This window comes from Mandrillus leucophaeus, unplaced genomic scaffold (genome assembly GCF_000951045.1).
Source record: "Mandrillus leucophaeus isolate KB7577 unplaced genomic scaffold, Mleu.le_1.0 Scaffold683, whole genome shotgun sequence".
NCBI lineage: Eukaryota > Metazoa > Chordata > Mammalia > Primates > Cercopithecidae > Mandrillus > Mandrillus leucophaeus.
The window spans coordinates 251,102-265,896 of NW_012107397.1; the positions used below are offsets into that span (position 1 = coordinate 251,102).

At 37.7% G+C, this 14,795-nt stretch overlaps 1 protein-coding gene across 1 annotated transcript in view; it reads left to right on the forward strand.

Annotated features, from left to right (window-relative positions):
* DSE (dermatan sulfate epimerase) overlaps positions 1–3,845 on the forward strand; it is a 70,910-nt gene extending 67,065 nt beyond the window's left edge. Inside the window, exon 7 of the mRNA XM_012002319.1 lies at positions 1,155–3,845. Coding sequence (XP_011857709.1) covers positions 1,155–2,913 — 1,759 coding nt within the window. The 3' untranslated portion in view covers positions 2,914–3,845. The remainder of the gene's footprint in view (positions 1–1,154) is intronic.
* The last annotated feature ends 10,950 nt before the right edge of the window (positions 3,846–14,795 follow it).

A 14,795-nucleotide genomic window follows, 5' to 3' on the forward strand; every position in this document is an offset into this window, starting at 1 on the left:
GATACACTAAATATATTAAGATGCAACCATCCTTGAGTTCTCTCAGGAGTATGACGTAATTACTTAATAGTGTGACCCATAAATAAGTTACCCGTAAATATCCAACCAAGAGAGTTCTATAAAGCTAACTACAGGATTCATATAATAGATCAGATTAATGCTAAGTCTAACTTAAAAATCTGCCTTTATGGCAATATGCAGACTGACCAAAAACTGAGAGTAAGATGGCCCATTCAGCTTACATCTACACCTGTGAAATCACATTTATCAAGCCAACATTATACTAGACCTAAGTAGAGATATAATTTCTGATGTCTTGAAACTGAGACTGTAGAACAACAGATGAAGCAGTCAAAATCAAACACTAATAAGATTAACTCTACTACAGGTGATTGATTCACTTTAGGGAAAAAGTACATAGTACTTAATAATAAACATTTATCATAAATAAAAATAAGAAGTGATTTATTGTCCAAGAAGCATGGCATCATCTGCAGATTAAAACAAAACCAAACCTTTGGTCCTGGCTAGTCAGTGGTAGGCACAATTATAAATCCCCCAGTATAAGACAGTTGGCTGAAACTTCATTCGTTTATATTTTGAGATGTGGTGTTGGTGATACATTTTATCTAATATGTGAAGTCCTCCTCTATTTCAGTTTATTTTTTCAAGGAAAAAAATCTTGAGGGAGAACTGCTTTCAGTGCCAAACATTCAGTAATATCAGTTACTGCAGAACTATACTTCATTACAGCTCAAGACTTGTTAGAGTCCAGATTCTAACATGGCATTTCTAGAAGAGGAGCCCCTCAGCCAGAAATTTGGATGAGGTGCCTAAATCCACGAGGCCCAGTAGATTGGCTGGTTACTCTGACATCATCAAATGAAGATGGTCCATGTAGAGATTAGAGCAGAAATCATTTTGGGCCCAAACCCAAGGATCACAAATGATAAAGAAATATTCCTCTTCCAGTCACCAAGAGTTTCCCTTTGTGTATACTGATTGTCCTTGGATATTTTCAGAACTGTCCCTAATCCACTCCGTGCTGCCAGTGCTCTGGGTAGCATTTGTGTGTCGCATCTTCCACATTACCATGTTATGTGTTATTTTCACTTCCATCAGAAAACCATTTAATTTTTTAAAATTAATTTCAGGTATGATGCCAGCTTGAAATCGGTTCCTCCTCCAGACTTTGGCACCCCTACACTGCATTATTTTGAAGACTGGGGTGTCGTGACTTATGGAAGTGCACTACCTGCAGAAATCAATAGATCTTTCCTTTCCTTCAAGTCTGGAAAACTGGGAGGACGTGCAATATATGACATTGTCCACAGAAACAAATACAAAGATTGGATCAAAGGATGGAGAAATTTTAATGCAGGGCATGAACATCCTGATCAAAACTCATTTACTTTTGCTCCCAATGGTGTGCCTTTCATTACTGAGGCTCTGTACGGGCCAAAGTACACCTTCTTCAACAACGTTTTGATGTTTTCCCCAGCCGTGTCAAAGAGCTGCTTTTCTCCCTGGGAGGGTCAGGTCACAGAAGACTGCTCATCAAAATGGTCTAAATACAAGCATGACCTGGCAGCTAGTTGTCAGGGGAGAGTGGTTGCAGCAGAGGAGAAAAATGGGGTGGTTTTCATCCGAGGAGAAGGTGTGGGAGCTTACAACCCCCAGCTCAACCTGAAGAATGTTCAGAGGAATCTCATCCTCCTACATCCACAGCTGCTTCTCCTTGTAGACCAAATACACCTGGGAGAGGAGAGTCCCCTGGAGACAGCAGCAAGCTTCTTCCACAATGTGGATGTTCCTTTTGAGGAGACTGTGGTAGATGGTGTCCATGGGGCTTTCATCAGGCAGAGAGATGGTCTCTATAAAATGTACTGGATGGACGATACTGGCTACAGCGAGAAAGCAACCTTTGCCTCAGTGACGTATCCTCGGGGCTATCCCTACAATGGGACAAACTATGTGAATGTCACCATGCACCTCCGAAGTCCCATCACCAGGGCAGCTTACCTCTTCATAGGGCCATCTATAGATGTTCAGAGCTTCACTATCCACGGAGACTCTCAGCAACTGGATGTGTTCGTAGCCACCAGCAAACATGCCTACGCAACGTACCTGTGGACAGGTGAGGCCACAGGACAGTCTGCCTTTGCACAGGTCATTGCTGATCGTCACAAAATTCTGTTTGACCGGAATTCAGCCATCAAGAGCAGCATTGTCCCTGAGGTGAAGGACTATGCTGCTATTGTGGAACAGAACCTGCAGCATTTTAAGCCAGTGTTTCAGCTGCTGGAGAAGCAGATACTGTCCCGAGTCCGGAACACAGCTAGCTTTAGGAAGACTGCTGAGCGCCTGCTGAGATTTTCAGATAAGAGACAGACTGAGGAGGCCATTGACAGGATTTTTGCCATATCACAGCAACAGCAGCAGCAAAGCAAGTCAAAGAAAAACCAAAGGGCAGGCAAGCGCTATAAATTTGTGGATGCTGTCCCTGATATTTTTGCACAGATTGAAGTCAATGAGAAAAAGATTAGACAGAAAGCTCAGATTTTGGCACAGAAAGAACTACCCATAGATGAAGATGAAGAAATGAAAGACCTTTTAGATTTTGCAGATGTAACATATGAAAAACATAAAAATGGGGGCTTGATGAAAGGCCGGTTTGGACAGGCACGGATGATGACAACTACTCACAGCAGGGCCCCATCACTGTCTGCTTCCTATACCAGATTGTTCTTGATCCTGAACATTGCTATTTTCTTTGTCATGTTGGCAATGCAACTGACTTATTTCCAGAGGGCCCAGAGCCTACATGGCCAAAGATGTCTTTATGCAGTTCTTCTAATAGATAGCTGTATTTTATTGTGGTTGTACTCTTCTTGTTCCCAATCACAGTGTTAGCACTGAAGATATAAATTACCTGGTCATTTTGTGATCACAAGAAGCTATACAAAACAAAATTTCTTTACCCCAGATGATCAGATTTTTTTCCCCTTAGATTCATTTTAACAAATTAAGGGAAGATATTTGGACAGAAAAAAGCAGGAACATGGAGAAATTGGAGCAGGCAAAGAATTTATCAAAGCAGTAGAAATAGCTTGGTGGTCCTATGGTGTTTCTGGAAGTGTTTGTCATTGCTAATTGAGCAATCCATGTAGTACTACTTTTAGAAGAAACAAAAAGTCTGTTTTTTAAAGTAATGTTTTTTCTTATGAGAAAAAAGTTTAGATAGAATTGGGTTTTATTAATATTAATTTAATGCTATTAGCAATTTCCTTATACTATATTATGGAAAAGACTGAAGAATACAATTCTGAGAAATATAAAAAAATTTTAATGGTACAGTCATGTTGAAAGATAAATGTTGCTAAGTCCTGGGATGATGGTGTCAGCTTCCTTGGGGAAGTACTTCTTGAGTTACTTAACTAATAGGATCTTTTACTACAGGTCTGGATGGCTTTTCAGATAATATAGCAAAAAATGATAGCAGAAGATCATTAAAAACTTAAAATATATTTTATTAGAAAACATTTATCTGAATGAATATTTCCTTGATGCTGGTCTCTGCACACATATAATTGGTTACTTGTATGCATTCATTGGTGGTTCAATAAGTAAAATGATTACAGGTAATACTGTATTTTCCTTATATGGAAAACTGTTGTACACCCAATGACTAAACCTTTCAAAATAAAATATTTTCTATTATGAGTGTTGATTTTCATACCAAAGAAGATGGAGAATCTAAAACTTGGATATGATTCTTATGTTTTTTTAATAGGAAAACTTTTTCAAGTTTATTTTGCTAAATAAACATCGTAATTGTGAATTTTCTCTAGTGTTTTTCTTCTCTGTTCCATTATATTCAAAATGCATTAACATTTTCCAAAATTTTTGAAGAGAGATCTTTATTTGGATGTATATTCATTAAACGTATAAAATAGTATTTGAATCAAAAGAAGTATTTTCTCTGCTTATTAACCTTAATTGTTGTTTAAACACATTTTAAATATTTAAAACAATAGCCAACTTCTGATATTTAAGTAGCACCCAACTTTCAAAAGCATAAAATTTTCAATCAGCTCCTCAGAAGGTAACAGCAGCATACAATACTAGAAAAATAATCCATAGTTTCCATTTGAGCATAAGAAAATGATATACTTAAAAGGAACTTAATAAATTATCATACATTCAGCATATATGAGTCATATATTTCTCCTTTGAAACAGAAAATATGTTCAGCTCAAATTTTACAGTAAGGACACACTCACTGATTTATAGGTGTAAAGTAACAACAGTAACCTTTCCTCTTATTTGCTCTTTTAGTTCACAGCCATACCAGTATGTAACCAAAAGACAAGTTGGAGAAACTTATAAGTACCTTTCTGCAGTTCTAATTTTGAACCTTGTTGCATAAAGAAAACACAAGTTTGACTTTTAACTGTGCTTCACTTATTATGCTTGGAATCCAGAAAACGACTTCTGAGGAAGTAATTTTTTTCCCCTCTCATGGAAAGTCTCTAGGGAGGATGTCATTACACACTGTTTAAAAGAATAATGTTTTCAAAAGAATAATGCTTCCGTTTGTCCTGCATGGATGCTCTTACTAGGATTTAAACTTGCTTTATGTGACAGATTCTCCGTTTACTTAACCTCACTCAACATTCCTCTCTTTTACTCTTTTCTCACTCAAAAGGATGAACTGTCTGAAATGATCAAAAGGAGATTTTGAAAGAAACAAAAAAAGGAAAATTACTCTTTGAGGTTACCAAGCAAACCTGATCTCAGATCCAAACTGAGACATACTTTCTAACAGAGATGAAAAGTGCAAGTGAGTGCCAAACTCGCTTTTCTTTTGTTTTCATTAGGTTAAGGCTAGACAATACATTAGTCACCACAGCATGATCCAGTCTAACATATTAGTTCATTTTAAAGTAGTCTTTTTAAAGATACGCATCTTTAAAACAAAATGAATTAAAATTACGTGGTTTTTTTTCTTCTAACGAACCTGGTATTTATTTCCTTAAAGAGAAATTTCCTCAGGCAGTGACTTAAGTGGTTAAGTGGGGAAAAAATGCTGAAATAAATCACAGCTCTTCATAATGAAACATGTTTTTTATCAGGGATAGTGCATATTTGAGTAAAACTAGGCAACTTTTTGTAACTTGAAAACCAAGCAATGTTGAATCTGCCTTGAAACTAAGTAATCAATTATGGAATCTGTTTCAATGCTGCTCACTATGACAGGAGTGTTTCAAGTTCATTGGATAATGTATGAGCTGTTGTTCAGGGGATTGGCAGGACTCTTGGTCCTAGCCTTAAAGAAAATTTGAGAATTACTAGCATACAGAGCTTGTCAGTGCAGTAAAAGTGGTATATTCCTGGGAAGCTGAGGTGGGAATATTGCCTGAGCCTAGGAGTTCTATGCTGCAGTGAGCCATGACTGTGCCACTGCACTCCAGCCTTAGAGACAGAGTGAGAACCTGTCTTTTCTTTTTTTAAGTATATTTCCTTGTTTGTAACTGATTAGCTTATTTCAGTTGATGGTAGATGAGACCTATGATGGTGGATGAGACCCAGAATCTTCAGAGAGAACATTCTTTTGAGAACATTGTTTTTATTGTCAAAGTCAGGTAGAAGGCCGTGTTCTGGAACTATTTTAATTATTAAAATATATCACCTAAGATAATGAATTCTTCCGCAAATATTTTAGTCATAGTTTTTAGTACCACATATTCTAAGGTTATCAGAAAATATGTCTTAACAGAATGTTTTGCATACTGAATAATTTGTTTTTGAAAAGGAAAATTTACATTTGACTTACTCAGTTCTTAAAAAATTATTTTTATTTCTAGAGACAGGGTCTGTCTCCATCACCCAGGCTGAAGTGTAGTGGCGCGATCATAGCGCACTGCAGCCGCAAACTTCCTATCTCAAGCGATTCTGCCTCAGCCTTCCAAAGTGCTCGGATTAGAGGCATAAGTCATAACACCCAGCCAAGTTAAAAAAAAAACTTTTGGTAGTTCACAAACCACTCACAAAAGAATCTGAAGTTTCTCCAAGTATTAAGAGAAAGCAAGCTGTGAAATGCTATATGTGTAAGCTTAAAAGTAAATTCGTGTGATTTCTTACAAATATAAAACAAGATTAAAATGAATATAGTCATGGGTATGAGGAGCACGTAATTTATCTTCTAAGTGGAGGCACATTTGAGAGTTAAAGGAAGAGCAATTAATTGTTATTCGAGGACAACAGATATAAACCGAGATTATACTAGGTGAACTGGGACATACGGTCATCTTTGTCATAGCTTAATTTGGGGAAAAAGGAGTTAGGGAAGTCTGTGAAGGTCTAACTCAAAGTTTGGTGCTTTTTAAGCAAGTTTAAGGAACTTGAGATGACCTGATTGAGACCCCTAAATCTACAGATGAGGAAAGCAAGGCTCAAGCAGGGGGAGCCTGATCCTTTCCCTGTTCCCTGTGTATTCCCTGTCTGTGGCAAAGCCCATTGGCTTGATTCTCTTCTCTTTAGCTTCATGTTAAGAAATAGTTTCTGCAGTTTATTTAATTTACTGACCAAATGACGTATTTTTTTTCAGCAATGTTTCAGCTAGATATTTGCTTTATGCATGTAATGTCAATGAAGTACTTATAAGTTTTCAAGAAATGACTGTGATAAATCATACGTTCCACTACATAGTCTAAATATTTAGTTTTTGGTCATCTATTTTAATACGTTCAAATTCTGTTCAACAAGACATGTAGTCACCATGTAAAGAATAAAAATAGACAAAGTTGTATTATGACTTTTCTTCGTGGATATACAGTTTCCCTCTTGGTTCTGGGATTTTATTAATTGAATTTTTATTTGGCATAAATTATAAACATACATGATTGGAAAAGTAAAATAGTACTAGACGGCTTATTTAAAAAACAAAACAATAAATTCTCTCTCCCTTCCCTTCTCATTCTTAGTTTGTACTTCCCAGAAGTAACCAATTTCTAATTCTTTTGGCTGTTACATCTATTGTGTACTTGTTTACAGTAAGGTCTAAAATTACCTACTAATGAAGATTTAGCTCTCTTATCCATTCCCCTCTTTCTTTATACTTATTGGAAGATAATAGGTGCTATAGAGGGAAAAGGCAGGGTAAGGAGACTGGGAAGAGGAGGCCGTAATTTTAAATGTGATCAGGCTAGCCTTTATTGATGTCTCCACTTCCATTCTATGTGTCATTTTGAAAATCTATTTGCTGTTAATTTAATGGGGTTTTGGAAAGGAACTGAAGGAAATTTATATATTGAGTGCAGTATTGTTTAAATGGAAGTCCCACATCACTTTTCAGTTGAGTTAACAAATAACAAGAATGACAGTAACATGTTTACAGAGCATCTACTATATGCCAAGTATTGTTTTAGGAACTGAAGATATGGTAGAGAATAGGAATAATAAAAGCTGGCCCTCATATAGTTTATGTTTTAGTGGGAGCAAATAATAACAGTAATAGTGCAGGATGTCAAGTAGTGGTAAGTACCGTGGAGAATAAAGCAAGGGGAGGGGATGTAAGGTGATGGTGAATTGATACTGTCCCATAAACAGTGGTTTCTGATGTGATTACTTAGGATCAGACACTTGAAAGAAATAAGGGAATGAATCACAGAGACATCTAAGAGAGAGGAGCATTCCAGATAGAACAGCAGTTCGAAGGCCCTGAGCTCAGTGTGTGTTTGGTGTGTTCAGGACTAGGAGACCAGTGTGGCTAGAGCAGAGTGGGTGAGGGGAGGGTGATAGGAATAGGATCAGATGATACATACCCTCACAGACTGCAACAAAGACTTGGATTATGAGCTGGGGAGTCAGTTGCAATGAACTGAGATGTGGCTGACTGCAGGAGCAGTAAGTAGTGGGAAGTGGGTCCAGGAGGCTGTTTTAGCCATGTTAAGTTTAAGATACTTTCTAAAAATCCAAGTGGAGATGTACAAGCCTGGAATCCAGGGGCAGACTTTGGCTGAAGATACAATCGTTGATGCCTTCTTAAAGGTTAAACAGAAATTTACTAGCTGTGAGAGGAAAAGTGCATTCTGGGTAAATAGAATAGAATAAAGAAACAAATACGGAAAAGCAAACCTGGTTCAGGAATTCTCCAGACTGGTGTTGTTGGCCCACAGGGTGTGTGATGGCGAATGGGTGAAGATGAAACTGAAGAAGCAAGCAGGGAGGCTATTGTGCAGGACTTTGTAGGACATGCTAAGGAATCTGGACTTTATTCTGCCATGACGGCTGCTCAACCATTTTTATGCCTCAGCATAACTGAGGGCTACAACATAACACCCATCACTCGGCAAGCATGGCAGCAATTTTCATGGGATGGGAAATGTGTATGGGAGCAAAAGGGACATGGGTGAGGGGTGGTGATGATGCCACACATACCTGTGTGTGTGAAGCTTTGAAAAATCCCTGAGATGGTTCTGATATGCCCCCTATATTCCATATGTTTACTCCCTGGGGTGAGGTGGGGCGGGGAGGGGGTACCCTCTACTTAGAAATCGCTATAAGCAATGGCAACCCATTAAAGAATTTTCTTTTTAAATAATCAGATTTGCATTTTAGAAAGGCAATTTTAGCTTCAGTGTAGAGGCTGAACCCAATGGGGAAGAGGTTAGGAGGCCGTTTCCATAGTCTGGGTAGAAGACAATTAGCTCCTTGAATGAGTCTGGAGAGGAAATGTTTAACTCCTAGCCCACAGGCAAAATGTGTGGCCAAAAGAATGCATATTTTGTGAAAGTATTGCTCAGAAAGATAATGAGTCAAGGATCCCTAATGGTATATGTGTCTGAGTCTTATTTATTATAAGAAGAGCATGTTTGCCTGCAATGGCTCTGCTCCAGTCATCTTGGCTATCCCTTAATAAGCCCAGGAAATTGTTCAAATATTTCTGCCATTTGTATTTTCAGCTTGCCTTGTTCAGGGACTTCACCTGGAATGATATAGCTGGAGTACAGGGTGTATATGTAGTGGCGGGTGATAGAAAATGAGACTGGAAAAGTAGACCAGGCTCCAGGGCAGGAGGGTCTCTTCCTCGCTCCATTTAATTTGAAAAAGAAATAGTTCCAATTATATAAGCATTGTGATTAATGCAGACAGTTGGAGTACTTTCTAAATCAGAAAAGTAAAAGTGCTGCTCCTTCAACATCTCTCTAGAAATTTGTTATGGGGAAGTCTTTATCAAAGAACATTCATATGATTTCAGTAGAATTTCTAAAGAAAGGAGCTTCTAAAAACAGTCAGCCTGCCCAGCACATTCCAAATTAAATAATGAAAAGTGTTTTTAGTATTTATTTAGGAATTCTTTTCTGAACAAAAAACGTTTTCAATGGTCTAGGCACTCCTTTTTTCTTCCAAAGAAATGGTAGTCACAGGACACTAGAAGCACTAAAAGTACCTTTCTGTGTAAAGCGAAATCTTGTCAGTTTTCCTCACTTTGTACTTTTCAGTGTCTATTGTTTACCACTTTTCTCCAGGATCAGAGACCTCCAGTGAAATAAAAGGAATTTCTATTTATTGTCTCCTTAATAATCTTGATTTCTAAACTCCTTTACTCCTCCCCTGAAGGAATTTGTTTTACTGACAAAGGAATGAATCCAGGCCATTTAATGGAGTTCTGAGGAGAATTCTTAGAGCACTCTATGTATTGAAACCTCCATACTTTTTGATACAAAAAGGACTAAGGAAGTCGTGATTCTTTTGAAAGATTAATTCACAGAATTGTTTTTTATCACAATTGAAATATCAATTGCAATAACAACTGAAAACTGATTGCTATTACTGAACGCTGCCCTTAGGTGGCTCACTCTTAGAAGACACAAAGTCACTGGACTACAGTCCTTTAGGGCGGGGATTGTGTCTCTTGCTCGTTGTATATACATGGTCCTTACACAGTGCCTGACATTCAAAAAATGCATTCAAAAAAATTTGGTATTCAAAAAATGCTTGATGAATTGACTGACTGACTGCCTGAATGAATAAATAAATTGGTGGATTAATGACTGAATGGAGTACAGAAGACTCTGGTCCCAGAAGACCTTAACATTGAGTTTACTGCAGTCCGAATGTTTGCCTCCTCTCAAAATTAATATGTTGAAACCTAATCGTTAATGTGATGGTATTAGGATGTGGGGTCTTTGGAAGGTGATTAGGTTATGAAGGTAGAGCCCTCGGGAATGGGAGTAGTACCCTTATAAAAGATACCCCAGAGAGGTCCCTTGTCCCTTCCAACATGTGAGGCTACAGTGAAAAGATGGCCATCTGTGAACCAGGAAGTGAGTCCTCACCAGGTACCACATCTGCTGTGCTTTGATCTTGGATTTCCCTGTCCCCAGAACTGTGGTAAATAAATATCTGTTTGTAAGCCACCTAGTCTATGGTGTTTTTGTTATAGCAGCCTGAATGAGATAAGAAAGAACATAGTTCTTATAATGAGCTAACATCACTAACCTCTCAGTCAGCTGTGAACTGTGGCCCTAAGAGATGCTCCAACTAGATCCTGGAGCTGTTTCAACACTGTCACCTCTGAGCTATGGGGAGGCCCTAAAATTCAATCTCCAGGACAGGGTACATGTGAAAGACAGATGTTAACAAGGTAAGCAAGCAGCTGCTTCTATGACTGCTAAACACAGGGTGGTCCCAAGTGGGATAGAGAGCCCAGTTTCCAAAGCACAACTTAAAATAACACACCACTTGTGTGGGATGTTGTAAACCACCAGTAATCAACAGACTGTTGCTAAACTTCAGCCATTACCCATAAGAATGCCTTCTGAGTTCATGACACTGTGCAATCCAGAAAGCGTGGCCATGCCAGCAAAGCAGACTTCCTAGAGAACATAGGACAATGTGGTGTGGGTGTAAAGGGTGTGGGCAAGCAGTGTGGTTGGGAGGGTTGGTTATTCAGCTGGCTTTTCTGCCACACCTGCACACGTGGAGAGTCAACCTTGGCACCTCAGAGTACACTGGATCTCCTGAAAAAGACCCTGGCAGGGAGAATATCTTATATAACTTACTGCATGTTTTCTCTACTTCTAAATAGGGTTTCTGTGTTGCCTAGTGCATGTTTTAAGAGTCTTATGGATGATGAGAGGACCTTTGTGAATTCACTACTGAAGAGAGGTCATTTTTAATTAAAAAAAAATTTTGATGTCAGAGGAAGAAGTAGGGAATGAAAGAATATTTCATAATTCTGTAAAAGAAGTTTTGTTTCTTAAATGGTATGTAATGAGCCCACATGAAGGCTTATTTTGTAAAATGTGCTAAAATTCATAAAAACATTGCCTAGTCCAAGTTTACACCATTATTATGCTAAAGCTTACTGGAGAGCAATGATAATGGCGGTCTTACTGAAGCCTAGCAAAGCTTGAAGAAATCTGTACACATCTGCATACTGTAAGGAAGATAATAGCTACAGCCCCATCTTATAAATTAGGATGCTAGGTTCAGATAGGCTAAGAACTGTAAGAGACATACAGCCAACAGTAATTATGGATTAGAGCATAAAGCTCAAAATACAACAATGTTCTAAACTTGAATTTTAATTATTTAAAGTACTCAAAATGCTACATTATAATCATTAAAAATATTACTTGAGTTATAAGCATAGCTACATCAAAACGATTAAACTTTCACCATAATTGTTTACCTTTAATCTCATGAAACTTAAATGAACAAGCAAAAAAATTGTCAAAGTATATCATCTTCGTTAAAGGTAGACTACTGGGCCAGGAGAGGTACCTCTCGCCTGTAATCCCATACTCTGTGGGGCTGAGGTGGCAGATAGCTTAAGCCCAGGAGTTCGAGACCAGCCTGGGCAACACGATGAAACCCTGTCTCTTCTAAAAATACAAAAATTAGCTGGGTGTGGTGGTGCACGCCTGTAGTGCCAGCTACTGTGGAGGCTGAGGTAGGAAGATTGCTTGAGCCCCAGGAGGCAGAGGTTGCAGTGAGCCAAGATCAGGCCTCTGCACTCCAGCCTGGGCAACAGATAAAAAAAAAAAAAAAAAGTAGACTACTGAGCATCCTCACATTTTAGAAAATACTACAACTATTTGTCGTAGTTTAGGATCCTGCGGCACAGCCTACAGACATCATAAGATAATCAGTTGCAAAACCAGACTTCCGCTTTTTGTGTCTACTCTCATCTTGCACCCAAACTGTGAGTCACTTCGATTGAGCTTCATAAACATAAAAACAAATCATTTACTAATATATTTATCTACAGTCTCCATCTCTTAATTTAGTATTGTTTCCTGGACTTTTAAGACTGTTTGTCATAAATGTTTGTGGTTTTTCAGATGGTTGAAGTGAATGGAGTCATTGTAAAATGCTTTCAATCAGCTGGTGAATGCTTTATATAACATAAACCTACTTTATCATCCTCTCCTAAAGAAGAGAAGATTTAGCTAGAATAATTATTAATAGAAGATGTGGAGATATAGAAGAAACTAGAAAATATTTCACAATCAATACATCTTTCAAGCAGCCAATCATTTGTCACTCCTATTGCTTTTTCAAACCCAGCATCACATGGAAGGAATAAATGGAACTCCAGTTTGGCTTTGCTTCTTCTTTTTTTTTTTTTCTGTTAAGGCAGATTTTAATTTTTTGTTGTTTACTTTTCATTGAATTTTGTCAGTTCTTGGTCGAATATATGTATGTGTGTGTTTTTTAAAGAGGTCATGCCTGTTTCTTTAATGAACTAGAAGTATATATTATAGAATGTTAGAATCGAAAGGGACCCCGAAGATGATCTAGTTCACCCTTCCCATTTGACAGTTGAGGAAACACCTTGTTTGGCATTACTTTAGGGAAAGTTGGGGCACTGCCACAATTAACACTGCCTGCTTTGACTTTTCACTGCTTGACAGACAAACCCTAGGTTGGGGGATATAGACAAACAGGGACTAAAACAAGCAACATTATGCCATTGGCCATCAATCTGGTTGTTGTGTTATTCTTCCCCAAAATAATTTCAAGTCAACTATAGACATAGACACTTGAATTGTATTAATTAATTTATTAAATAAAAATGGCTGATATTTTGCTTATTAAAAATCTGATTCTTTCTTTGGCACCTGGTTGGATAAGCAAGTCAAATGTTAACAACCTGAGTACAATAGTCTATTACAAAACAGTGAATCAGCGCCCTCTAGCACATTTCTGAGTCACTACTTTTTAAAAAAACCTTTACAACAACGTAACTGAAACTAAAACATTCTAAACACTGTGCTGGGCTTTTCATACTATCTCATTTTTAATTCTCATAAAGTTGTACAACATAACTTGAGACAGCTCTGTAAGTAGATAAAGATAATATGCAGTGTAGTGAGGGCTGCTTCGTGTGTGGGAAGAGAGCTGTGGGCAGAGAGCAGCTGACTCTACCCAGGGAAGCAATGATGAATGAGAAAAGGCCCTGGATCCCTGGGAGCTCCCAGCATAGTAGGAGAGACAGATCCCTGGAAAGGAACTTGCAATAGGCATGTCAAGAACTATTGCACAGTTATTTCTTTTTAAATGGTATGAGAGAAAAAAAGAAAGAAAGAAAGAAAGAAATGCTAATTCTGGGGGTTTTGAAGATAACTTCAACGAAGAAGTTACGTCAGACTGAGTATTGAAAGAACAGAGTAGTTTGCCAGGTGAAAAACAGAAATGTCATTCAAGAAAGTCAGAAAAAGAAGTGAGAAGGCCTGGTATTGAGGAAGACTGTGATGTGTATGCACAGGAAATGTAAGGGGGTCAGTGGTGCTAGAAACTGGGGTGCATGGGATGAAGTGGGATGGAGATGTGTGGAACAAGTCTGGGACAAGCTTCTTTGCCAATGTAGGGATACGGAAGTTGTCCTCTGGACAACTGAAGTATTGGAGGTTTTCAACTGGAAAATAATGTAATTGGATTGCTTTCTTTCTCCTGCCATAAAAATTAAGAAGTATAATCCTTAATGAGGAAAAAATACTAAAACATTAAAACAGATATAGTGTATAAAGCATAATTATAAACACCTCTGTAACATATAACATTGTGAAAACCCTTCATCTCCTCCCCAGTCATACATCATGAAAGCCCCAAAAATGATAACCACTGTCCTGATTCTTAATCACTTATTTTTTGTGCCTTAGTTTTTTCACTTATGTATACATACTCAGAAAAGATAGTCTATTTAGACTATTTCTGAACTTTTTATAAATGAAATCATACCGAACATCTTCTTTGTGTTTAAGTTTTATTCCTCAATGTTTTGTTTTAAAGACGCACCTTTGTTGATTGTTCCTGTAGCAATATTTATTTTCATTGCTATGTAGTGTTTTCTTGTTTGACTATTTCACAGTTTATCTTGTCTGCTGTTGTATAATTTTTCTTTGGTTTTTAAAATTAGTTCTTATGCTTATTTGATCAGTTTTTATGTTTATTAACAGTTCTTTTATACCAGCTTTTTAAAAATAGCAATTATGAACAATACGAGCTTTTGTACTCTGCATCCCGTTCACATGGTGCATAACAGTCTCTAGGGTATACTCAAATTCACTTTTAAAAATATTTTATTTTTCTATGAGCACTTTAAGGTTTATAGCAAAATTCAGAGAAGGGTATAGCGATTTCCCACATACCTCCTGCTCCCACACATGCATATCTTCCCCCATTATCAACACACTCCACCAGAGTGATATGTTTGTTGCAACTGATAAACCTACATTGACACATGATAATCACCCAAAGTCCACAGTTTATATTAGGGTTCA